Below are 25,693 nucleotides of genomic sequence, written 5' to 3' on the forward strand. Positions count from 1 at the left end.
ACTCTTATTTGCTGATTTGGAAAAATGGTAAACACTCTGGTATCATTTTGGAAATGAGTGAAATCTAAGCTACGAGAGAAATATATTGTTAAAAAGCACATACACATGGGGACTTTTGGTGGTATGGCTTTAAAACCTATGCTTGGCTATACAAGCATTATAAGCAAAATTAACAAATAGCAGTTTTTATTTTTTAAAAAAGAAAAGAAGTATTTTGCTATACCAAAATTAGTTTAAGACGTATCAAAGTCAAATTTTCTGCAAATATCTTTAGAAAATGGAATTATGTAATTAAAACATCATATGACAGAATACTTTTTACAAATTAATAGTAAATGTGTTAAATCACTATATATTAAAGATATAATTTGAAAATTAGAGCTGTTTCACAATATTATGTTCAAATTTTATTCTTTAAGAACTCAGGAAAATTGGCAAATCAACCGTGCTGTCCTTCCAATTGGGTTTCATGGTACCTGAGAAGGGATACCTATTCTGGGTCAAGAGAGAGTCATTAAGTAACATTTAAAGAAAAAAAAGAGCAAAACATCAGGTAAAAATTAATTTAATTCAATTCCAGAGACTTACATAGAGCTCACTGACTTAAATAAAACATGACAACTTTGTTTTTAAATATTGAGGACACAATTTCCTGGCAGCATCCAGCACATTTTCCTGTTACAAGCAAGCAAGAAAAGATAGCGCTTCAGGGAGAAACAGGACACAGAAGAACCACTAAAGAAGTGAAAAGTCCCCACAGAAGACTTCTTTTTTTTATGAGGCACAAACAGAAAAAGAGATAAAACATAACAACCCTGATTACAGACTATGGGGAATTTCATAGCTAGACTCTTTAAGATGTTTTATGAATCATCCCTAGTATGGCATTATTCCTATCAGGTAACCAACAAATAATTTTCACCATCAACAATACAGTTACAAGTTCACACCATGGTAATATCCATGTCAATCAATGTTCCTTCTCTCTCTCTCCGTCTCTCTCTCTCTACACGTGCATGCACGGACACACACACGCACCCATACAGAATGACAAACAGTCACATCTCTCTGGTCTCATGCCCACTGAAACCTTCATCAAAATGAAGAGAAGGAACAGAAAGGAGACTTCTGGTGCTATTTATTTTCCCGTGACAGTAATAAAGCTGCTGTGCCACAGCTTGAAAACCACACAGGAATCATTGTGTAGTACAACAATGCAGAATGCAAAAGCAAGTGATTTTTCCAGGAAAAAGTTTCCTTTATGATTCTGTTTCCTCCCCCCTCAAAAAATACCACATACAGGATGTCCACCAAAAGTCAGGAAGCTTCTGCGGCATACCCCAAGTAGCACATGGACAGCCCACAGGCGGAAGCTAAAGTCTGGGCTTCTGTTTGTGCTCCTAGGTCCCCAGGCTTTATAACTCATCTTCAAAGCCTTTTCGTGTCTCTGGCCTCGCTTTGTCTTCCTTGCTGGGTGCCAACCACGTGACATAAACCTTCAATGGGTCACTGTTCCAGTGTTTATGGAAGGATATGGGAACCTGATGAGAAAGGTAGTCCTCAGGGTAATCCACGGGCCGGGCCTGCAGGAAGAAAAGAGAATTATGCTCGCTCCTTCATTGAGAACAATTTTGCCCCAGGATAGCATGTGAATGTATGAAACGATTGCATTCTTTCAATATTTGATATTGATTATGTTAATCTAAAGCAAGAAGGAAAGTCTGTTCCACTAAAACTTTTCCTCTCACTGTAGGCTTGTAGCCTTTGCGTCTCCAGGTACTTTAATATCCCAAATGCATCACTTTATGCCTCTGTGGGAGATTCCTCGACCACAGGTAATAAATATAGAAGGCTTTGCATGGTAATTTCAGTTACTATTAGGACTTCTGCAAAAAGGCAGAAAAAATTATTTCCCAGGTCCGTCTACAGGTGCTCCGGCCAGGTGGGGCAGGACATTCTCAGGGCTCCCTTTGCCTGTCTCCTGCTGACAACTCATTAGGAATGCCTGTGTGGTTTGGTGGAGGGAATGTGAGGCTAAGTGACCACTCACCTCCTACCTGAACATCTCATCTGGCTCCAAAAGTGTAAATGGACGTTCTGCATAACCCAAAACATTTTAATGCCTAAAAAGCATTTGTATTATCATTTCAAAATTCTCTAAACTTAAGAAATGAAATTTAAGTAGAATCAGATATAGCCTAGACCAGTGATGGCGAACCTTTTGAGCTCGGCGTGTCAGCATTTTGAAAACCCTAATTTAACTCTGGTGCCGTGTCACATATAGACATTTTTTAATATTTGCAATCATAGTAAAACAAAGATTTATATATTTGATATTTATTTTATATATTTAAATGCCATTTAACAAAGAAAAATCAACCAAAAAAATGAGTTCACGTGTCACCTCTGACACGCGTGCCATAGGTTCGCCATCACTGGCCTAGACAGACAAGACTGAATAAGTAGCTTAAAAGGTTTGGAAGCAAACTGATACCAGATCCTGTTTTGTTCACTCTAAAGAAAGCATCCATCTTCTGTCAATGTTCATCTTGTTTATACATCTCTACAGCCTATCTGTGTTATATAATAACTTACTGGGTTAGAAATACTAAGAGTCTATACCTTAGTAAAACTAGAAATGATACATTTTAAGAACAAGTCTTTTCTAGACTAATATTTTATTAAATTTAGCTTAAATTTTTCGTAAATATTTAAAGTCTTGTGAATGGTTCCCAGAATACCTTCATTAAAATTTTATTTCATCCAGTCCTTGAAACAATCTTGCAAGATAATCAGATTATCATGATTCATCTCTAATTTATAGATAAGGAAACCAGAGCTCAAAGAAGTTGTGACTTCCATGGGGTAGTATGACTAGCAAATGCTGGAATGGGGGCAAGGGCTAGTGCCAATTGCTAGTCCAGTATCCTACCAGGATGCCTGAGCTGGACCTCAGTGCACAGGCCTGGCACACCACCTGTGCTTTAGTTCCCCAGCCTTCCTGGGAGGCTGTGTGCAGTGGTGGCACATGTATCCTGCTCTTATGAGTGCTCAAACGATAATACCTGTGAGGAAGGCTTCAAAGTAATGAACGGGAAGAACCTTCACACTTGTCAACAGTTGGTATGGCCACTGTATTTCCCTTTAAAAATTCTAAGCACTCATAGAGTTAAAAATGTAAAAAGGAAATTTAAAAGGAAAATACAGTGAGATAGCAAAAATAAACTAGATTTCGGTCTAATTGAGTTGGGAATGTTTTGAATATTAGCTGAGGGAATTCATGTATTTTGTGATGTTTATTAGCAAGGCTGTCAGAGAGTTTGCTGGCAGGAAGGAAACCCTAGGAGAAACTTACTCCCAATTCAATTCTCAGATAATCCCACAACAGCCCCCAAAGAAAGAAAAAAAAAAGCTGTAGAAACAAATCACTGCTTGTTTTTCATTTAGAAATGAAAGGTGGGAGATACAGATATGCCTAACAGGAAGAAAAGAAATGTGTAACACCTTTCTCTTTATTAATTTCTTGCAAAAAAACAAAAACAAAAAACAAAACCCAAACCTGACAATCAATTTATTTCTCTAAGTTAATAAAAGAAAGTAATTTTATGGATCTACAAACTTCTAAAGTCTGAGGCTACCTACTGTCTTTCCATCTATTAATATAATTTAAAGTGATAACTGCTTCTCAGCAGCCCTGTATGCAAGGGAAGAGCTGGCCTAACAAGCATTAGAAGGTGCTAATCATATCTGATAAATGAGGTCACAGAAAAGAACATGACAAACTAGAAAAGTGAAATGATCCCAAGAGGCATCTATAACATCGAGACGTGTACTAAGAAATAACCTCTCATAATCACACCTCTGTGCCCAAAATGCCAAAAGGAAATCCAAACTGGGCAGGGTCAGCAGGAGAACATAAATTGGGCAAAATTAACATCTTTTACCTGTTAGATTAGAGCACACAAAATAGTACAACAAATGGAGATTAAAACTGTATTTCCTTAGACATATATCCATGTGTTATAGCTGTATTGAGGTGTACTTTATATATATACAATTCACACACTGTTATGGTAGTTTGAAAATTTTGGGTAAATATCCAGTTAGCCAACCACAAATCCAGTTTTAGAACACTATAATTCCCCGGCAAGCATTTGTAGTCAATCCCTGCCCCCACTGGCAGACCCAGGAAACCTAATTTGCTTTTTCTCTATAGTATTGCCTTTTCTAAAACTTTCTTATCAGTGGAATCATATAGTATGAACTAGAGGCCAGGTGCACAGATCCGTGCACCAGTGGGGTCCCTCAGCCTGGCCTGCACCCTCTTGCAATTCGGGACCCCTCGGGGTATGTTGGACTGGTGGTTTCAGTCCAATCCCCACTGGCGCACCGTGTGCTGGGCCTCTAGTATGCATATAAGATCTTTGGTTAATCTCTTCCCGCTCTCCTCCTTCCCCCTCCCCTCTGAGATTCATCAGTCTGTTCCATGTTTCCATGCAGTGTGTTGAGTGTCTGCCCCCTGGTGGTCATTGCACATCACAGCTACCAGTAGAATGGTCAGACGGTTGCTTAGGCTTTTACATATCTATACTAGAAGCCGGTTACACGAAGATTCGTGCAATAGGCCTTCCTTCCCCTGGTTGCTGCCACTGGTTTTCCTCTGGCACCCAGGACCCAGGCCTTTGGTCCGGCCGCAGCAGAGAAGCCAAGCCTCTTCAGTCTTCAGTCTTCACTCCAGCTGGAGCCTTCAGTCTTCACTCCGTGCCTGCATATGCAAATTAACCGCCATCTTTGTTGGGTTAATTTGCATAGTTGCTCTGATTGGCTGGTGGGCATAGCGGAGTGACACCAATTTGCGTGTTTCTCTATTATTAGTGTAGATGTAGATTTTGTGCCTGGCTTCCTTCATGTAGCACAGTTGCATTATCAATGGTTCATTCCTCTTACTGCTGACCAATACTGCATTGTGTGGAAATACCACACAAACAACAAACATTTCTGATCACACAGCTTTCATGGGTCAGGAATCTGGACACACTTAGCTGGGAGCTCAGCTTCATAATCTCCAGGAGATGCCAGCCCAGGCTATGTGGTTTCATCTGAGGCTCAACTGAGAAAAGAGCCCCTTCCAGGCTCACTTGGTGGTCATGGTAGTATTCAGTTCCTTGTGGGCCAGTGGACTGAGGGCCTCACTTCCTTGCCCCCTGGGCAGCTTGCTTTACCAAACCTTGCAAACCAAAAAAAGCCATAGGGAGAGCCTGCAAGGAAGATGGAAATCTCCTAACTACAAAAGAAACATCCCATCATCTTTGCCATATCTACTGACCCACACCAAGAGGAGGGGATTACACAAGAGTGTGAACATCAGCAGAAGGGGACCATTGAGAACTATGTCATAAATTGCCTACTATGTGTATGTTTAACTTTTAAGAAACTGCCAGAATGTTTCCAAAGTGACTGTCTTTTATATTCCCACTAGAAATAAAGGAGAGATCCAGTTTTCCAAATCCACGTCAACATTTGGTATGGTCTCTCGTTCTGCTTAGCCATTTCAGTAGACGTATGGTGGTGCCTTATACAGACTTTAGTTTACATTTCTCTCTAAAGACTGGTAACATTGATCATCTTTACATGCACTTATTAGCCATTCATGTATCTTCTTTAGTGAAATGTCTATTCAAATGTTTGCCCATTTTAAACTGCATGGTTTGTTTTCTTATTGAGTTGTAAAAGATTGTTACATATTCTGGGCACAGGCCTCTTTCAGATATATGAACTGCAAGTATTTCTCCAAGTCTATGACTTGGATTTTTTTTTTCTTAATGATATCCTTTGAAGAGCAAAGTTTTAAAAATTTGTATGAAGTTCAATTTGTGAGTATTTTTATATGGATCATGCTTATAAAGCCAGAAGAAATCTGTCTCAAAAAAGGTCACAAATAATTATCCCTATGTTTTCTTCCAGAAGTGTATAGCTTTAGGTCTGATATTTTGTACTATGGTCCATTTGAGTTAATTTGTGTGTATGGTGTGAGGTAAGGTTCTACGTGGATATATATAATTGTTCTAGCACCATTTGTTCCATTCCCCACTGGTTGCCTTGGCAACTTTACCATAAACGGGAGGGTTTATTTCTAGAATCTCTATCCAGTTCCATTGTTTATCTTTATACTAACCTCATATTGTCTTGATTATTGTAGCTTTATAAGTTTTGAAACCTGTAAGTATAAATCCTCCAATTTTCATCTCCTTTTAAAAATGTTTTATATTTCCATATACATTTAAGAATCAGATTGTCAATTTTTATAAAGAAGCCTGCTATGACTTTGATATGGATTTCACTGAATCTTTAGATCAATTTGGGGAGTGTGGGGAAAGAAAATTTCCCTGAATTAGTTTTCATATAAAAAAATTAAAAAGAAAAGAAAAGCTTTAAAGCTGCCTATTGAAACATCTCATAGCCCATGAGAATCAGATTTGTAGCTATTTGTCTAATTTCTCTGACCCAAAATGACAGTAAAACTTTCCTTATCTTTTGAAGAAGTCCAATGGTTACATCCTTGTATTAGTCCCTAGGTTAAGCCCCAAGGTGCCAGGAAGACCTGAACACTATCACCCTAGGGATAAAATTACATTTAAAAAAGGAATATGGTCCCTGAAGATGTAGATAGATAGATAGATATATATATATATAACCAAAAGGGGAAAGGGACAGCAGCCTCCCTCACCTTTATAAACAGAGAAGATGATTTTTTCTTATCCCTTGCCTACAGGTATCTGGCTACTTGTATAGGACAATTGACCTGGCTCTCATCAATATTGCCCTAGGCAGTGGTCAGCAAACTGCGGCCCCTTGAGTGTGGCTCTTCCACAAAATACCATGTGTGGGCGCGCACATCCAATGCGATTGAAATTTCATGGCCACACTCAAGGGGCCAAAGAGCAGCATGTGGCTCGTGAGCCGCAGTTTGCCAACCACTGCCCTAGAGGAAAAAGCCAGGTCAAAGGGTTGTGAGGGAGGAGGGCCAAGGTGTACTTATTATTTACTGTGAGAAATTTAATTTAAAAATCTTTCTGATACAGAATATTTCATGTACACATTTAGAATATAATAAAGTGAATTTTTAAAATATAAGAAATTAATAAACATTTTTTTAATGAATTTAAAAACATCAACAGTGAAAATTTCCATCATAGCAATATTGTGTCTTCCAAACCATAAATGTGTATTTACATATATACACATATGCATACATGCATACAAACAAATGCACAGTCTTTTATATTTTCCCTCATGTTAACCCGTCCCAGTATTATTCATTCCTTCTGATATCTTCCAATTACCATATGGAATTATATCCTTTCAGCCCAAAGGATTTCCTTTAGTTTTTCTTGCAGGGAATGTCTACTAGAAAAGGATTCTCTCATTTTTTATTTATCTGGGAATGTCTTTAATACACTTCCATTTTGGAAGGAAAATTTTACTGGACATAGAATCATTGGTTGATTAGTTCTTTTTTTTCTTTCTGCCTTTAGGCTTTTATTATTTCTAATGAAAAATAAATCAGCAAGTAATCTTATTTTTTGTTTCCCTTTTCATTAGGCTTTCTGATATTTTTAAGATTTTTCACTTCTTCATTGTCTTTCAACAGTTTGTGATTCTTTTTATAACTATCCTACTTGAGTTTTATTGAGCTCCTTAGGTCTATAGATTAATGTTTACATCACATTTGGTAGGTTTCAACTCTTATTTCTTAAGAAAATATTGTTTTGGCCAATTCTCCCCTCTTTTTTTTAGTACCCTCATTAAATGTATGTGGCTATACTCTATGGTTTACTCATGTCTCTAAGGAGGCTCCGTTCATTTTTCTTCAGTCTTTTCCCTCTCTTGTCTTTGGATTAAGTCACTTATATTGTTTGCCTTCAAATTCACTAATTGTTTTTTCTACCATCTCAAATTTACTGTTAAGTCCATCTACGTAATGTCTCATTTTAGTTAATAGATGTTACAACTATAGAATTTTTATTTGGTTCTTTATCATAGTTTCTATTTTTCTATTAAGATATGCTATTTGTTGTTATTGTCATCATATTTTCCTTTAACTATATGAACACTATTTCCTTTAATTATGTACCTATAGTAATATTAATTCCTTTGAAGTCTTTGTCTATCAATTCCAAGATCTGGTCCCACTCAAAGTCAGGTTTATTGATTACATTTTCCCCTGAGTATGTCTCTTTGCTTGTCTCATGATAATTTTTTTTTAATTATTATTTTAGATAATGTATTAGAGCAACTCATAAATCTGTTTACCATTAATACTTTTTTTTTAAGTAACTTGCTTGGACTTACACTGTGGAATCTTTTTTCCTGCAGTGTGTGGCTGCTGGTATCTCCATTCAAGTTTAGTTCTTATTTGTATGTGGCCTGCTAGAAGTTATCCTTGTGCTTGAATAGCTTGGTAATCAATTTAAGATATTGGCAGGGATTGCACTCAAACACCTCGAGTCCATCAGGTTCTTACCAATGTGTGGGTTGAAAAGTACATTCAAAGCTTCAGTGGGTTTCCAAACATGTTTTGGCTTTTACTTTCTACTAGGCTCATCCACGATCCTATGCGTGTACACATAGTTTCTTAGCAGGCCAAGAATTGTGTGGAGTTTTCCTATTCATACTCTTGCTCTCTCATTTACAGGGTATTGGGTATTGTTACATTTTTGACTAGTACATCTTTCACTGTATCCTAGATTGCAACTTCAGGCCTGTAAGAGGTGCATGTTTTTCTTGTTTGTTTCCTATCAAACTTGACAATTTTAGTTAACAATTTTAGTTTCATCTCTCCCTCCCCAAATCAAGTTTACTGACTCTGACAGCAAAATTGGTGTTCTCTCCATCCAGGCCCAACCAGTAAAACTGGGGGGACTTCTGGCAGAAAGGGCTCAGAAGACCTCAGACACTGTTGTTCTTACCCAAAACTATAGCAGTTTTTCAGCAGTAAATGCTTCTGGTTGATTTTCAGAATCTGGAAATGGTTATTCTGACAATTTTATGCAGAGGGTTCACTGGCCATTGCATGTTGCTATACCCACCAGCAGCATATCATTTTGGAAGAACAGAAAACCATATGCTCTAGGAACTTTCTTTGTAACAAAGGGATTACTAGGATACACATTTCTTAAAGCTCCCTTCTAAACCTATAATTTTACCATAACCTTCCCTGACTAAAAAGAGGAGAGTGGTCCAGGCAACTTTGCATCTGGGACTGCTTCCAAATACCCACTGCATCTCTAACTCATCAGGAATCCTAGATTTTCTCTTTTCGCCTCATCTCCATTTTTCAATATGAACAAATATAGTTTTTGGATCAGTGTTCACACCTTACAAATGGAAAGTAAATTCAAAACACAGCAAATTCTCTAAAAGGGCTTAAGAACAAAAAGGTATCACAGTACCTGTTGGGAGGTCAGGGTTTAAGTACATTTTATGATTTTGTAAAGGCTTAAAATTTATTATGTGGACTACAGAAATCAAGAGTTTTACGATGTAGGGAACAACAATTTTTAAAAATTATCTTCAAAGGACTTTCACTCAAGGAAAATTTCCATCTTTCTTTTCTCCCTATCATGTTATTTACTCATGTATTCTTTCCCTAAGTAAAAAAGGTTGTCATAAAAATCCAAGACATATTAACAAAGATAATATATTTCCCTTATACACCAAAAGTTTTAATCACCCTTCCTTTTCTATGATAGAAACATGAGATAGAGCAAGAGAGAAAGCCAGAGAGAATAATTTGCTTTTCTAAGTCAATATAACACAACACATAGACTGAAATGGGTAAGACCATTCAAAGTTTTAAAAGATGGATAAGTATCTTCTGACTGGTACCATGAAGGAGGTTTCTCATGCATTTCTTATTATTTAAGGTCTATTTTTTTTTTCCTTCCTTGTGGTTCACAAAAATGTGGAAATGGATTCTGCCTTTTTGATGCAAGCATCTTCTTTACCTTGCTCACATTACTTTTTATAATGCTATTTCTGTCACGCTCAATTTTCTATATTGCTATGATAGCATCTGCTGCTGGCTACAGAATCATAAAGACCAAGTTTTCAATATAAGGAGAGCACTGAAGATACACATGCATTCCTACATTTCAAATTTCAAAAAGCTTTGTATTGAAGAAGAGCACTGAATGGCTGTGGGCTATGCTTATTTTTAGAGAAAGCATATCTGCTGTTAGTCTTACAATATCAGAACATCCACTGACACAATTCTTAAAAAACTTACTAAAAATAATGCAGAAAAATTGCCTTCTCCAACCCCAAACTGCTACTAGCACCAGCCACCCCTGGTAAACATCATCTTGTCTCTTCTATGACCCCCAGAATATATGCTTATTGAGATTTATAAAGTTTAGCCACTCAGTTTAATAGCAACCAAAGGGGGTAAGCCCAATAAAAAGGTAGCCAATGGGCAGCATAAAAATGGAGGACAGTATAAAATTACATACATTTGATGGCCTGCAAGACAATATTAGGTCAATCCTGTATATTTCTAATAATTCTTAAATGCCATCAACTCTTTAACTCAAAAAAATAAAAATAACATAAAGGGGAAAGAGAACAAATTTTCCCTGTTGTTACAGCCAAGGGTCCTGGTCAGACTCCATTTCATTTTCTAGATTGTTCTGCCTTCCATCTTCCTGCTGCCCATGGTACAGCATCAACCCCCTGGACAAAGTGGTCAGTAAGAATGCCTATAGAGCCTGTCCATGTGGTTCTTAAGACTGTTTCCAGAAAAATATATGTGAAAGGCAAGGAGGAGAATCTTTCAGTGAGAAAAAATCCTTCTGAGGTAGAAATAAAAAGCATGTCCTCACCTGGTGGAAGAGGGGGCTGTGTGTCACAGGGATTCCCAGGCTGCCGAAACACATCCCCAGGACCATGTCATCAGGAGCATCATTGCTGTAGCAACGACACTTACTGCCAAGAAGTCTCCTGATGGCTTCTCTGCTGAAGACCATTCTAGCGGGAAATCAGAGCAGACATAAGGGTTACAGCTGCCCCTTGAAACCATTAATCTGAATAAAGAAATATCATTCCAAGGCCACATTTCTGATAGAAAAAAATATCACACCAGCAGTACAGTATATTTAATATAAATTCTGGGGTAAATAGCTTTTGTGCTTTCTATGAAAGGAAAAACATTTATCTAATAGGTAGTATTATTTCTTTATATATTTCTTGCTAATACCATGCCATGTCCTTTTTCTATATGCCATTGGAGACTGGCATCATTCTTTAATTCCAAAATCTCAGTGAGATCAATAACAAAATCTACACTCCCAGCAGGTAGATGGACCCAGAAAAAGTAGGTACCTCACTCATACAGGTAATGACCGACAATGAGATCAAATCTAAGTCTACAGAAGCTTCCATAACATGATTTTGAGAAAGACAAAAGAGAAAACAGAGGGAGGAAGACTAATTAGCCTCAAACAGTGCTCTGATGGTGCTTGACCTGATGCGTTGGGTACTTCTGGTGGGACTCATGTCCATTCTTGCCTTTCCAGACTCCCTCACCGCCCATCATAGCTTACAAATAGGGCACAACCCTGGGGAAGGCCTATGCACTGGCAGTCTCTGGGGCTCCAGCAGAAGGTTGGCAGCAGTCTCATTTAGTAGCAAGGAGCAAGTCCTAGGTCTGGCTCACAAGCAGCATTGTGACCGACAGCAGCAGCCATAGTAGCCCACACAAATGGGTTCCGTAAAATGGCATTTGCTTTGCTCCTCCAGCTATAGGAGCAATAATAGCTTTCTCTGGTTACCACCTCTAGGTAAGGCCACTGCGCCCTTTTCCAACACTTTGTACCAAGTTCCTGAAATAAATTCCCCTTTTAAATATACAGATTGGTTTCTGGTTTCCTTTCTGGTCCTAGGGTGGTAATGGATCATCTCCTATAATGAATAACCCAGTAGCGATAAGGTTTAAGGGACAAATATGGTTCACAACTTCATTCCCAATAAGTAACAACACTCTTGAAGGCAAAACTCTAAAATTTATCTATATATTCCCACAGCCAAATACGGGGCCTCACACACAGTAAGCACCAAATAAAATTTTGATGTATCAAACAAGTGAGAATGAAGCTCCCTTTGCAAAGATCTTCTTCCTGAAGGAGGAAGAGTTCAACGGATCAGTCTAGTAGGAAGGGAAAAAGGACAAAGCTTGGACATAATCACTGATGCAAAAATGGTGATTCCACACTCAGCTGGGCTCAGTTCAGAGCAGTTTAACTAACGTAAGTGAACAAGCTGGCAACGCAACAATGTGGAGACGCTCTCCCTGCCCTTACAAGTCAGAAGACACACTATGATCAGACAAGAGAAAAAAGAAGCTCTTTAAGATTATACAGCAACATGTGACTGTATGAGGAGAACTACAAAAAGGGAAACCGCAAGCTTCAAACTCACCATAAATTGTCTTTCTTTTAGAAAGTCTAGTGCCCACCCATGACCCTGGGCCTCACGCGTACATGGCTGTGTCAAACTCCAGCTCATCTCACTGACCTGGGGAATAGGAGATGAGGAGACACACATGGATTGTAAACAGTCCCCTTAAATGCCACCTATCTTATGCCATAGCAAGGACAATTTCACAAGTGTGCTCGTATTCCAATAGTTGTGATCTTGTTCATTGTCAACCCAATTTATTTACTTATTTATTTATTTATTTATTTATTTATTTATTTATTTATTTATATTAAATCTTTATTGTTCAGATTATTACATTTGTTCCTCTTTTTTCCCCCTATAACTCCACTCCTCCCAGTTCCCGCCCCACCCTCCGCCCTCACTCCCCACCCACTGTCCTCATCCATAGGTGCACGAGTTTTGTCCAGTCTCTTCCCGCATCTCCCATACCCCTTTCCCCCCCAAGAATAGTCAGTCCATTCCCTTTCTATGTCCCTGATTCTATTATAATCACCAGTTTATTCTGTTCATCACATTATTTATTCACTTGTTGATAGATGCATATTTGTTGTTCATAATTTGTATCTTTACCTTTTTCTTCCTCTTCCTCTTCTTAGAGGATACCTTTCAGCATTTCATATAATACTGGTTTGGTGGTGATGAACTCCTTTAGCTTTTCCTTATCTGTGAAGCTCTTTATCTGACCTTCAATTCTGAATGATAGCTTTGCTGGATAAAGTAATCTTGGTTGTAGGTTCTTGGTATTCATCACTTTGAATATTTCTTGCCACTCCCTTCTGGCCTGCAAAGTTTCTGTTGAGAAATCAGCTGACAGTCGTATGGGTATTCCCTTGTAGGTAACTGAGTTGCTTTCTCTTGCTGCTTTTAAGATTCTCTCTTTGTCTTTTGCTCTTGGCATTTTAATTATGATGTGTCTTGGTGTGGTCCTCTTTGGATTCCTTTTGTTTGGGGTTCTCTGCGCTTCTTGGACCTGTAAGTCTATTTCTTTCACCAGGTGGGGGAAGTTTTCTGTTATTATTTCTTCAAATAGGTTTTCAATGTCTTGCTCTCTCTCATCTTCTGGCACCCCTATAATTCTGATGTTGGTACGCTTGAAGCTGTCCCAGAGGCTCCTTACACTATCTTCGTATTTTTGGATTCTTTTTTCATTTTGCTTTTCCGGTTGGGTGTTTTTTGCTTCTTCGCATTTCAAATCTTTGGCTTGATTCTTGCGCTCCTCTGGTCTGCTGTTGGGAGTCTGTATAATATTCTTTATTTCAGTCAGTGTATGCTTAATTTCTAGTTGGTTCCTTATCACAACATCGAGGGTCTCATTAGATTTATTGAGGATCTCACTACATTTATCGGCAGTTTTTAGAAAATTATTGAAAGACCTTAAAAGTGTGGTTTTGAGCTCTATATCTTCCATTTCTAACATTTGCGTCCTGTTTCTTTGTCTCCGCATTTTTTTATGTTTTCTTGGTGCACCCCCTAGTGGTCTTTGTGTGCAGTCTTGTTGTAGTTAAGCCTTGATTGTTGTAGGTAATACTGGGGGGGATTTGCCCTCAGGCCAAGTGTCTATGAGAATCAGCTGTGTCTGCAGTGAGAGAACTTCTGTCCTCTTGGGAGGTGCTAATCTAGCCTTTGCCTGAAGCTATCCGGCAAATGGCTCTGTGCAGGGCTTGGGCGGGGCGTGTCCCAGGGGATCTACAGGGCGGGCGGAGTGAGCAGTTATGGCTGCTCTTAGTCCCGTCCCGGGGGCTCTGCCTCTCAGAGTCCCAGCAACCGCTGCAAACCTCGGAGAGAAAGCTGCCTTCCAGTTCCGACCGATGCCAGACAGTCCGGCTTCTCCCGTTTGAGTCTGGGTCCCTAGAGACTCTCCCGGTTCTGGAGCTCAGAGTCTGAAACTCCCTCCCGATTGGAAAAGACAATCGTGCCCTCAGCCGCCAGCCCACTCCGCGCACCTCCGCACCTTAGTATTTGACTTCAGCACTGCGCCTCCTCTGAGTCCAGGTATGTTATTCTCTTTCCTCCTAGTTGTAGAACTTCCACTCAGCCAGCCTTCCTGTGGTTCAGGATGATGTCCGTTCTGTCTTTTAGTTGTATTTTTGAAGTGGCTGTACGAGGCAGCAAACTCCGGCGTTAACCTATGCCGCCATCTTGGTTCCTCGGCCCATTGTCAACCCAATTTAAATAAAAATAATTCCTTTTTTCCTTTTGCCAGGATCTAGTAGAATGAGAAAGATCAGAAAGGCTTTTTATATAAGCCCACTCTTTAAAAACTTTACTTTATAGGAAGACAAAATGCAAGGGTGAAATATTTACTAGTATTTTTATTTGTGCCTTCTCGCACAGAGCAGTCCTATATTTGTTATTCACATAAAATAAGTACACAGGACCTTTACTGACATATGTTTATTAGTGTGCTGCTGGGTTCTTTCAAAATGAAGTTGCCCCCAAAATGGAAAGTTACCAGTCATACCATCGTATGTCTGCTATCTAACAACTTTTAAATATTGAAAAGATATCGAAAGGCAATAAGACTAATAATGTGATTTCCTTTACCATACAACATATTAATTTAAAATAAGAAAAACTGCCCAGCTGGTGTGGCTTAGTGGTTGAGCGTTGACCCATGAATCAAGAAGTCACCAGTTCAATTCCTGGTCGGGGCACATGCCCAGGTTGTGGGCTTGATTCCCAGTACAGAGCATGCAGGAGGCAGCCAACCGATGATTCTATCTCATTATTAATGTTTCTTTCTCTCTCTCCCTCTCCCTACCTCTTACTCTAAAAATAATTAAAAATATATTTAAAAAATAATAAGAAAAACTGAAATAGGAGACAGGGAACTGCCCCAGGGCATACCAGAAAGTCAAAAACACACACTGAAAAAAAGTGCCTCAGGCGGGGGGAACTGGAGGAGAGTAAACAGGGGATAAATAGTGATGGATAGAGCCTTGACTTGAACGCACAATACGATATATAGATGATACGTTGTAGAATTATGCATGTGAAACCTGTAGAACTTTGTTCATCAGTGTCACCCCAACAAACTCAATAAAAATTTTAAAAAAAGATAAAGCACCTCAGAAACGTGACACCCTCCTCCTGACTCAGCTCTGACCAGTTTAGCAGGATGGTTTCAGACAGTAATTTTCAAAAACTTACTTGACTGTAAACCACAGTGAGAAAACAAGAAACACATCCGATATTGAAACATTTGTGTGTGTGTGTATAAAACGGAAACAAAAATTTCACAAAACAATACTTGCCCTTAACTACATGTGATACACTATAATATTCCTAGTTTATTCTATTCCATTCTAAATTTAATTATTTTAAAGTTTTGGTTTTATAAGCCATTAATTGATCCTGACTTACTGTTGAAGAAAGAAAAGGAAGGAAGAGAGGGAGGGAGGGAGGGAGGGAGGGAGGGAGGGAGGGAGGGAGGGAAAAAGAAAGAAAGAGAGAGAGAGAGAGAAAGAGAGAGAGAGAGGAAGGAAGGAAGGAAGGAAGGAAGGAAGGAAGGAAGGGAGAAAGGGAGGGAGGGAGGGAGGGAGAGAGGGATGGAGGGAGGGAGGGAGGGAGGGAGGAAGGAAGATAGATGTTGGTTTTTCAACTAGACCATTGGAAAAGTCTAAGCCAGTGGTTCTCAACCTTCCTAATGCCGTGACCCTTTAATACAGTTCCTCATGTTGTGGTGACCCCCAACCATAAAATTATTTCCGTTGCTACTTCATAACTGTAATTTTGCTACTGTTATGAATCGTAATGTAAATATCTGATATGCAGGATGTATTTTCATTGTTACAAATTGAACATAATTAAAGCATAGTGATTAATCACAAAAACAATATGTAATTATATATGTGTTTTCCGATGGTCTTAGGCGACCCCTGTGAAAGGGTCGTTCGACCCCCAAAGGGGTCGCGACCCACAGGTTGAGAAACGCTGGTCTAAGCAATACTAGAAAACAGATTCAACATTGAGTCTGCCGATTTTATCAAAGGTTGACATGAGACAATCTCATGAAGAATGTTTCTGCATCTTTGTACTAGTAAAAGTGCTATTAACAACAGAATAGTACACTGGCCAACGTTAGTTATGTAAAGATCAGTGCTCAGTGATCTACATTTGTTTATTCAGTTATTCATTGCATCTTATGAAAAAAATGAGTCCTATGCTAGGAAACAAGACACCAGCACTGCCTTCAAATAATTCTTAATTTAGGCAGAAAACAGAAAAGTAACTAGGCATTTAAATAATGGTTTCCACATATGACATTAGAAAGGCATCAACACAGATTTGAGAGGCTAAAGGAGGCTGAAGGCTCCCAGGAATAAATAAATGACTATATTGAGTCCAAAAGAATGAAAAGGAGCCCTGGCCAGTGTTGGTAAGTGGTTAGAGCATCGACCCTTGAACTGAAGGTTGAACACAGGTTCAATTCCCAGGTAAGGGCTCATCGCTTGGGGTGTGTGCAGGAGGCAACTGGTTGATGTGTTTCCCTCACATCGATGTTTCTCTTTCTCTTCCCCTCTCCACTCCCTTCCACTCTATAAAAATAAAGGATTAGCCAGGTGACAGAAGCAGAAAGTTGAGGTGGCAGAACAATGCTATGTAGAGACCAGCAGATGCCACATAAGGGGAAAACTAGGCCTCTGAGGAACTGAGATAAATTCAGCATGAATCCTTTAAGCTCCAGGGTATAGATGAATGGGGCATTTGCCAAAATCATGAGAGGGCTGGTAGCCTTTATGTGGAATGTGGAGGCACTGGGAGTTATAAAAGGATGCAAAAGACTCCCTTGGTAACCACAAGAAAAAATAACCACATTAACCTAAGGAATTTTTGAAGAAATGGATGATATGAAGCCCAGATGGACTAATTCGTAGAGAAAGGCATACTTCAAAGGCAGGGAGCAAACTGTGGCAGCTTTTAGGGACAATGGCCTAAGAGCAGGAGGGTGAATGAAAAGACCTGCCAAAGACTCTGGCCCCAAGGCAGTGGCCTCAGGAGACCTGGGTGGCTGTGGATTAGGCAAACTCAGGGTGATTAAATGAGGCCTCTCTTGTTGAAATCTGAATGATTATCTCCTAGTCTTAAAAGGCCAAAAGTTTGGAGAGGTAAACCAAAGAACTTATATACTTACTAGAGGCCCAGTGTACGAATTCATGCATGGGTGGGGTCCCTCGGCCTGGCCGGCAATTGGGGCCAATTGGGGCCATCTCACCTAGTCCTGATTGGGGCTGATCAGGGCCGCCAGCCGGGGGGAGGGACTGTGGGAGGTTGGTCAGCCATGGGAGGTTGGCCAGCCACGGGAGGTTGGCTGTGAGAGCACACTGACCACCAGGGGAAAGCTCCTGCATTGAGCGTCTGCCCCTGGTGGTCAGTGCACGTCACAGCTACCGGCTGGTCATCCAGTCATCCAGTCATAATGGTCACTTAGGCTTTTATATATATAGACTAGAGGCCCAGTGCACAAAATTCGTGCGGGGGGGGGGGGGGGAGGTGTCCCTCAGCCCAGCGTACACCCTCTCCAATCTGGGACCCCTCAAGAGCAGTCAGACATCCCTCTCACAATCCAGGACTGCTGGCTCCTAACCACTCGCCTGCCTGCCTGCCTGATTGCCCCTAACCGCTTCTGCCTGTGAGCCTGATCACCCCCTAACCACTCCCCTGCCAGCCTGATTGACGCCTAACTGTCCTCCCCTGCTGGCCCGGTCACCCCTAACTGCCCTCCCCTGAAGGCCTGGTCCCTCCCAACTGCCCTCCCCTGCTGGCCTTATCGCCTACAACTGCCCTCCCCTGCTGGCCATCTTTGACCACATGAGGGCGGCCATCTTATGTGTTGGAGTGGTGGTCAATTTGCATATTACCTCTTTATTATATAGGATATGTATAACCCATGGCACTGGCAGTAGGGTAGTGAAGACCCAGGGGCGTGGGTAGGAACTGGCAGAAAGGGGGTAAAGAATGGGGGTGGGGGGGGGGCGGGAAGATGGGAGACATCTGTAATACTATCAACAATAAAAAACATATTTAAAAAAAGGCCAAAAGAATAAAAGGGTTCATACTCTTGGGGAAAAACCAAAACAATGGGAAGCCAGTAAAGGCCTCTGAGTAGGAGAGGGCTTTGAGAAAGGGTCTTGAGAAAGGTCTCTCTCTGACTACATTGTGGACAACTTCATGGAGAAGTAGGGAGACCAGGAGGCTGCTGCAGAACCCACCACACAGGAGATGATGGTGAACTAGATTAGAACTGTGGAGGTACCAAGAGAAGTATTGACATAAGAGATATTTAGGAGATAAAATCCACATGATTTAGCAATCCAGTCGATTGCAGGGGAGTGGGGAATAAAGAGGAAGGGTAAGAGCTGACTCACAAATTTCTGGGGTAGGAACCAGCATACATTGATGTCTTACCTGGAAAGGGAGGACCACTGGAAAGACAGAAAACCAGAGGCTCAAGTCAGAAACAAAGAGGTCAGTATGGGAGGTGCTGAGTTTATGTGGCCATTAATCATCCCAGGGGAGAAGTCCTTTGGTAAGTGGACATTTGAATCAGGAGGTCAAAACAGAGTTCCAGTCTAGGGATAGAAGTTAAGGTGTACTCGGCACCCAGCCATGGGGATGGGTGAGATCAGTGAGAGAGTGAGAAGAGAAGAAAGACTAGAAAAGATGACTGGAAAACAGACATTTACAGACTAGATAACAGGAACTGAGAAGGAATGAGCAAAAACAGAAATACACAACAATAGGAGGGCGCTCCAGAGAGTAAGAGAAACGGTCAACTTCATCAAAGGCTGCTCAGAGGTTAAAGAAGATGAAGACTAGAATGGATTTGTCTGTATGGATCACACTGATGAGGTAGTTTAGGCAGAAGGCTAGGCTTAATCTGGCCCCAAATCAGATTAAGGTGTGGCGGCAGTGGGACCAAGGAAGTGGAAGAGTGAGAGGAGTGAATTCTTAAGATGTTTTCAAGGGAAGAAGGGAGATGGTGTGGTGGCAGGAAGAAGTTTTAAGATGGGAAAACTGGAGGTGTCAGAAAAGACAGTAGCAAGGTAAAAGTTCAACATGTAGGAGACTAAAGGTGCCACCTTAATGGGTTAGCAGTGGATGCCCAGGCCAATCCAGCAGTGTACTGGAAGCTGGCACTCACCTGTCACACACTGGCTTTTTGACTGAATGAATGACTAATTAACTGGAACAGTAAAAGGCAATGTGGGTAGTTAAGATAATACCCAGCTTCAAAAGGCCTCTAGTACCCGTCTCAGAAATAACAGGAAAATCCAATAGGCCAGGAAGACAACAAAAGAGTCTGCTTACAGAGCCCAGCCACTGTCACTCAGTAGTTTAGTGTCAATCTATGAACCTGGAGTCATGATTTGATTCCCGGTCAGGGCACATCCCTGGTTGCAGGCTCAATCCCTAGTGGGTGGCATGCAGGAGGCAGCTGATCAATGATTCCCTCTCATCACTGATGTTTCTATCTTTCTCTCCCTTTCCCTTCCTCTCTGAAATCAATAATATATGTATGTATGTGTGTGTGTGTATGTATATGTATGTATGTATGTATGTGTGTGTGTATATATATATATGTATATACACACACATACATACATACATACTAGAGGCCCGGTGCACAAAATTTGTGCATGGGTAGGATCCCTAGGCCTGGCCAATGATCAGGGCCAATCTGCGGGGCAACAGGCGGGGTGATTGGCGGGCCTCCGCTGACACCCACCTTGGCTGACCTGGTGCCACCAGCTCGCCAGCCCCGCCCCCCCGCTGCCACCACCAGCTGGGGCCTGTGGGCTGTGGGCAGCTCCTGTGTTGAGCATCTGCCCCCTAGTGGTCAGTGTGCATCACAGTGACCAGTCATTCTGCCATTCGGTCGATTTGCATATTAAGGTTTTATTATATAGGATATTTTTAAAGAGTCTGCTTGCAGGAAGCACACAAAAAGTCACTTCTAGCTTAAAAGTCTATTAAAACCATTGTGCTACAAAATATATAAACCCATATACAAACACCAGGGCCCCTTTCAAAAGTGGAGAGTTCTGGCTTAATAGGTACTATGCCTTAACTGGCTCCAACACTTCACCCAGAAAACTAAACGCTTTACCATAAGGCTATAAAAAGCTTGAACATTTTTTTTAAATGAAAGGGTCAGTACTCGGCCTTACCTTTTAACCTCTTTTCAAAGGCCTGTGTGGACCCTATCTCCTGTTGCTCATGACCTTAGGTAGATGCATGCCACTGCTGAACAAAGACCTGCCCAGGCTTGGTTATCACTGTGAAACAGCCACCCCCATGACCATGTTGCATACACAACTGAATCAGATAGACCAAAGTGAAACACTTGGATATGATTCTTGAGACCCTATAGTACAGCGGTTCTCAACCTGTGGGTCGCGACCCCTTTGGGGGTCAAACGACCCTTTCACAGGGGTCGCCTAAGACCATCCTGCATATCAGATATTTACATTACGATTCATAACAGTAGCAACATTACAGTTATGAAGTAGCAACGAAAATAATTTTATGGTTGGGTCACAACATGAGGAACTGTATTTAAAGGGCCAGAAGGTTGAGAACCACTGCTATAGTAGGAACTGTTCTTATCTTGGGGACTGCAAAGTAAAAATATAAAGTCCTAGCCTTTCAGAAGTTTATAATCCAGTGCCTAGAATTTTACCCAAAATATAATGGTCATTCAACAAACTCCTTTTAGATGAGTTTAAATTACTATCCTATATAATAAAAGCCTAATATGCTAAGTGTCCAACCATTCCTTCGACCGTTCGACCAGTCGCTATTATGCACACTAACCACCAGGGGGCAATTGCTCCAACTGGTAGGTTAGCTTGCTGCTGGGGTCCAGCGTCAGGACTGGGCGAGATGGGCCAGAAATGCCCTGGAGCCCTCACGCGGTCTCTCCCCAGTCAGCCAACCTCCCGCGGTCCCTCCCCAGCCTCTAAAATATTTATTCAAATTAATTTCCTTTCAATGTGCACGAATCCATGCACCAGGCCTCTAGTACTTAATAACTAAGGTACAGGGGCAGTTGCCGGTTCAGTTTCTGGTCAGGGGATGTGCCTGGGTTTCAGCCTCAAGCCCCGGTGAGGGCATGTGGGAGGGAGGCAGCTGATCAATGTCTCAGTGTCCCATTGATACATTGATGTTTCTCTTCCTCTCTCTCTAAAAGTCAATAAAAATCTTAGAAAACAACTCCCACCCTTTGATTTTAACTGTTACTTGAAACCTATAAATCCTATACAAACATCACTTAATTGCTTAAGTCTAAACTTCTACACTACTCTTTTCCCAAATATGATTTGTCAGAACTAGATCATTTAAAAATCTGATGACTTGTTTTCTGAAAATAAAATAAAATCTATATCCAATTATTTTTCCATTTAAACAGACAATCAAAACTAACTGGCTACCCAGAAGCAAGCATTACTACAGGGACATTTCTACCAAATACCTTGACAAACATTTTTATATTGTCTCTTCAAGATACAAAATATTCCTTACTATGGTTAACAAATTGATGTTCACTTCCAGCTACCATTTACAGAGCTTAGAGAGCACCACCAGAAGACCCAGCCCTGCATCCAGAAACAGAAGTGTAATGTGGAGAGAATTAGCAGAAAGCCATGCTCATAGTTACCCTCCTCCTCCCGTGATGTAGCTGTAGCCGCCAGTGCCCAGACCGTAGCCATAGCGCTCTCCCAGGAACACTGGTTCAGCCGACTCGTAGCAGCTAAGCAAGTGCTGGAGCCTGGAGATGCTAGGATTCCAAAGGGAAAATAAGCAATGACTATTTAATTCAGTAAATATTTTATTATATTTTATTTATTAAGATATTAAATATGTGTCCATCTCCCCCATTGACCGCCCCCCCCACTCCCGTACATGCCCTCACCCCCGTGCTGTCTCTGTCCATTGGTTATGCTTATATATGCATGCATACAAGTCTTTTGGTTGATCTCTCCCCCTTCCCCTCACCCTCCCTTACCTTTCCTCTGAGGTTTGAGCATCTGATCAATGCTTCTCTGTCTCTGGATCCATTTTTGTTCATCAGTTTATGTTGTTCATTATGATCCGCAAATGAGATCATGTGATATTTATCTTTCTCTGACTGACTTATTTCACTTAGCATAATGCTCTCCAGCTCCATCCATGCTGTTGCAAATGGTAGGAGTTCCTTCCTTTTTACAGCAGCATAGTATTCCATCGTGTAGATGTACCACAGTTTTCTAATCCACTCATCTGCTGATGGGCACTTAGGCTGTTTCCAAGTCTTAGCTATTGTAAATTGTGCTGCTATGTAAATATTTTTATGGTTCTTACACCCACTGGTTACATTAGAGAATATAATACTGAAATTATTCAGACATGAAATTCAAGTGATTTACAGAAGAAATTAATTTTTAATAAGAAAAAAAAGAATTGAACACTGAACGTTATTGAAAACAGGAAAATGAGAAATACAAGCCTTACCCCCCAGTTTTAATAAGCCCCTGGCAGCACAGGTTGGGTGGCTGATTTATGAAGAAGGTGATATAGCAAGTGTACTGTATAACTCACTTTTACCCATCCTGTTTCCCAGGGAGTGTGAACTAATCATCACAGCTCCTCAGATGTACTTGCTGTATTTTTTAAATTCATTTTAGAGAGAGAGGTAAGGGGGGGGAGGAAGGAGAGAGAGAGAGAGAGAGAGAGAGAGAGAGAGAGAGAGAGAGAGAGAGAAACACCAACAATTTGTTTTTCTACTTATTCATGCATTTATTGGTTGATTCTTGTATGTGCCCTGACTGGGGATTGAATCACTCTAACCAACTGAGCTACCTGGCCAGGCAGGGTTTTTTCATTCTTGATGGCCAAAAAAGGAACTTTTGAGGAATAAATGAGATGCATATTAGCATATCTGGCAGGTGAGGAAGGTAACTTGGGTGAGCAGGATTTCCAGGAAACACTCCAATTATGATGCACAGCTTGGGTTTCCCTTGAGTAAGGTGCCCTAGTCTGTGATTTTTTCATGTCTATTTGTTTATATCTCTGACTCTGATACTTATTCATCATGTGTCAATAATGACAGCTTACAAAGCGCAAAAAGATTCAAGGGCTGGTCAGAAAAATGCCTGCAACTGTAGTTATTGTAAGGATGAAAAAAGATTTCACAAGAAAATAAAATCTAGAAATAACTTTTTAAGGTGACACAAAGGTTGATGTTAAGAAAAACCAGTTTTTCCATGTGGTGAGAACTTATACCACTTACAAATGCCTTGTGAAGTCCTTCCACTCTTTCTTCTAAACTAGAGCTTCCACACCACCCAATCCAGGTTCCCTCATGACATTAGTCAGTGTTCCTTGGTGAATAACTTTGGATTACATTTTCTTTTTTTTAATCCAATAATATATTTTTTATTTTTTAAATTTATTTTTATTGTTGATATTATGACAGATGTCCCCCATTTTCCCCCTCTTTGCACAACTCCTCCCAGCCCCTACCCCCGCCTGCCCTGGACTTCACCACACTGTTGTCTGTGACCATGGGCTATGCATATATCTTCTTTGGCTAATCTCTTCACCTTCTTTTATCCAATCCCTCCCACCCCCTTCCCCTCTGACATACCTGTCTGTTCCAATGTTCCATGCCTTTTCATCAGTTTATTTTGCTCATTAGATTCCATATATAAGTGAAATCATGTATTTGTCTTTGACTGGCTTATTTCACTTAGCACAATAATCTCCAAGTCCATCTATGCTGTCTCAAAGGTAAGAGTTCCTTCTTATTCACGGCTATGTAGTATTCCAGTGTTTAAATACACCACAGCTTTCTTGTCCACTCAACTACTGATGGGCACTTGAGCTGTTAACAGATCTTAGCTATTGTAAAATAGCACTGCAGTGATCACAGGGGTGCATATATTCTTTCTTACTGGTGTTTCAGGATTCTTAGGATATATTCCCAGAAGTGGGATCGATGGGTCAAAAGGCAATTTTTTAAAGGAAACTCCACACTGTTTTCCACAGTGGCTGCATGGAACTGCATTGCCTCCAACAGAGCACTGTGGTTCCCTTTTCTCCACATCCTCGCCAGCACTTGTTTGTTGACTTATTTACCATAGCCATTCTGACAGGTGTGCAGAGATACTTCATTACAGTTTTAGTTTGCATCTCTCTGATGACTAGGGACATTTAGCATTTATTCATATGTCCATTGGCCATCTGTAAGTCCTCCTTGAAAAGATGTATAGGCAAAAATGTTGCTCCAAAGGATGTCTCAGATTTTACTGCCTATATTTTCTTCTAGGATTTTAAGGATTTAATGACTTACATTTAACTCTTTTATCCATTTTGAGTTTATTCTTGTATATGGTTTAAGTTTATGGCCTACTTTTTTTAAAAATTTACCTATCCAATTTTCCCAACACCACTTATTGAAGGGACTGTATTTAGTCCATTGTACACTCTTGCCTACCTTTGTCAGATATTAATGACCATAAAGCCATGAGTTTTCTGGGCTCTCTGTTCTGTTCCATTAATCTATATGCCTGTTCTTGTGCCATACCAGGCTGTTTTGATTAAAATGGTCTTGTAGTATACTTTGATATCCGGTATTGCGATATTTCCAACTTTGTTCTCCTTTCTCAAGATTGCTGAGGCCATTTTGGGTCCTTTTTGGTTCTAAATTTTTGGAATATTTATTCTAAATCTGTGAAATATGACAATGGCATTTTCTTTTCTTTCTTTCTTCATTTATTTTTTATAATTCTTTATTGTTGAAAGTATTACATATGTCTCCTTTTTCCCCTCATTGACCCCATCCAACCTGCCTCCATCCCCCGCCAGGACCTCATTGCCCCATTCAATGGTATTTTAATAGGAATTGCATTGAATCTATAAATTGCTTTGGGTAATACTGATATTTTAATGATGTTAATTCTTCCAATCCATGAACACGGTATATACTTGTACTTGTTTGTGTCTTCCTCTATTTCTTTCTTCAATATCCTACAGTTTTCTGAGTACAGGCCTTTTACTTCCTCAGTTAAGTTTATTCCTAGGTAACTTATATTTTTGGTGGAACAGTTAATGGGATTGTTTTCTTAGTTTATTATTCTGATAGTTTATTATTGGTGTATAAAAATGCCATTGATTTATGAACATTAACATTGCATCCTGCTACTTTGCTGAATTC

General features: G+C 40.3%; 1 protein-coding gene across 1 annotated transcript in view; it reads right to left on the reverse strand.

The window, feature by feature from the left end:
- Positions 1-549: 549 nt before the first annotated feature.
- The window catches only part of B3GLCT (beta 3-glucosyltransferase), a 138,919-nt gene continuing 113,775 nt past the window's right edge, over positions 550-25,693 (reverse strand). Inside the window, exons 13-15 of the mRNA XM_036301567.1 lie at positions 22,157-22,276; positions 10,881-11,025; positions 550-1,583 (exon numbers count right to left, since the gene is read on the reverse strand). Of these exons, the coding sequence (XP_036157460.1) occupies positions 1,416-1,583; positions 10,881-11,025; positions 22,157-22,276 (433 nt within the window). The 3' untranslated portion in view covers positions 550-1,415. The remainder of the gene's footprint in view (positions 1,584-10,880; positions 11,026-22,156; positions 22,277-25,693) is intronic.

This window comes from Myotis myotis, unplaced genomic scaffold (genome assembly GCF_014108235.1).
Source record: "Myotis myotis isolate mMyoMyo1 unplaced genomic scaffold, mMyoMyo1.p scaffold_m19_p_3, whole genome shotgun sequence".
Classification (NCBI taxonomy): Eukaryota; Metazoa; Chordata; class Mammalia; order Chiroptera; family Vespertilionidae; genus Myotis; species Myotis myotis.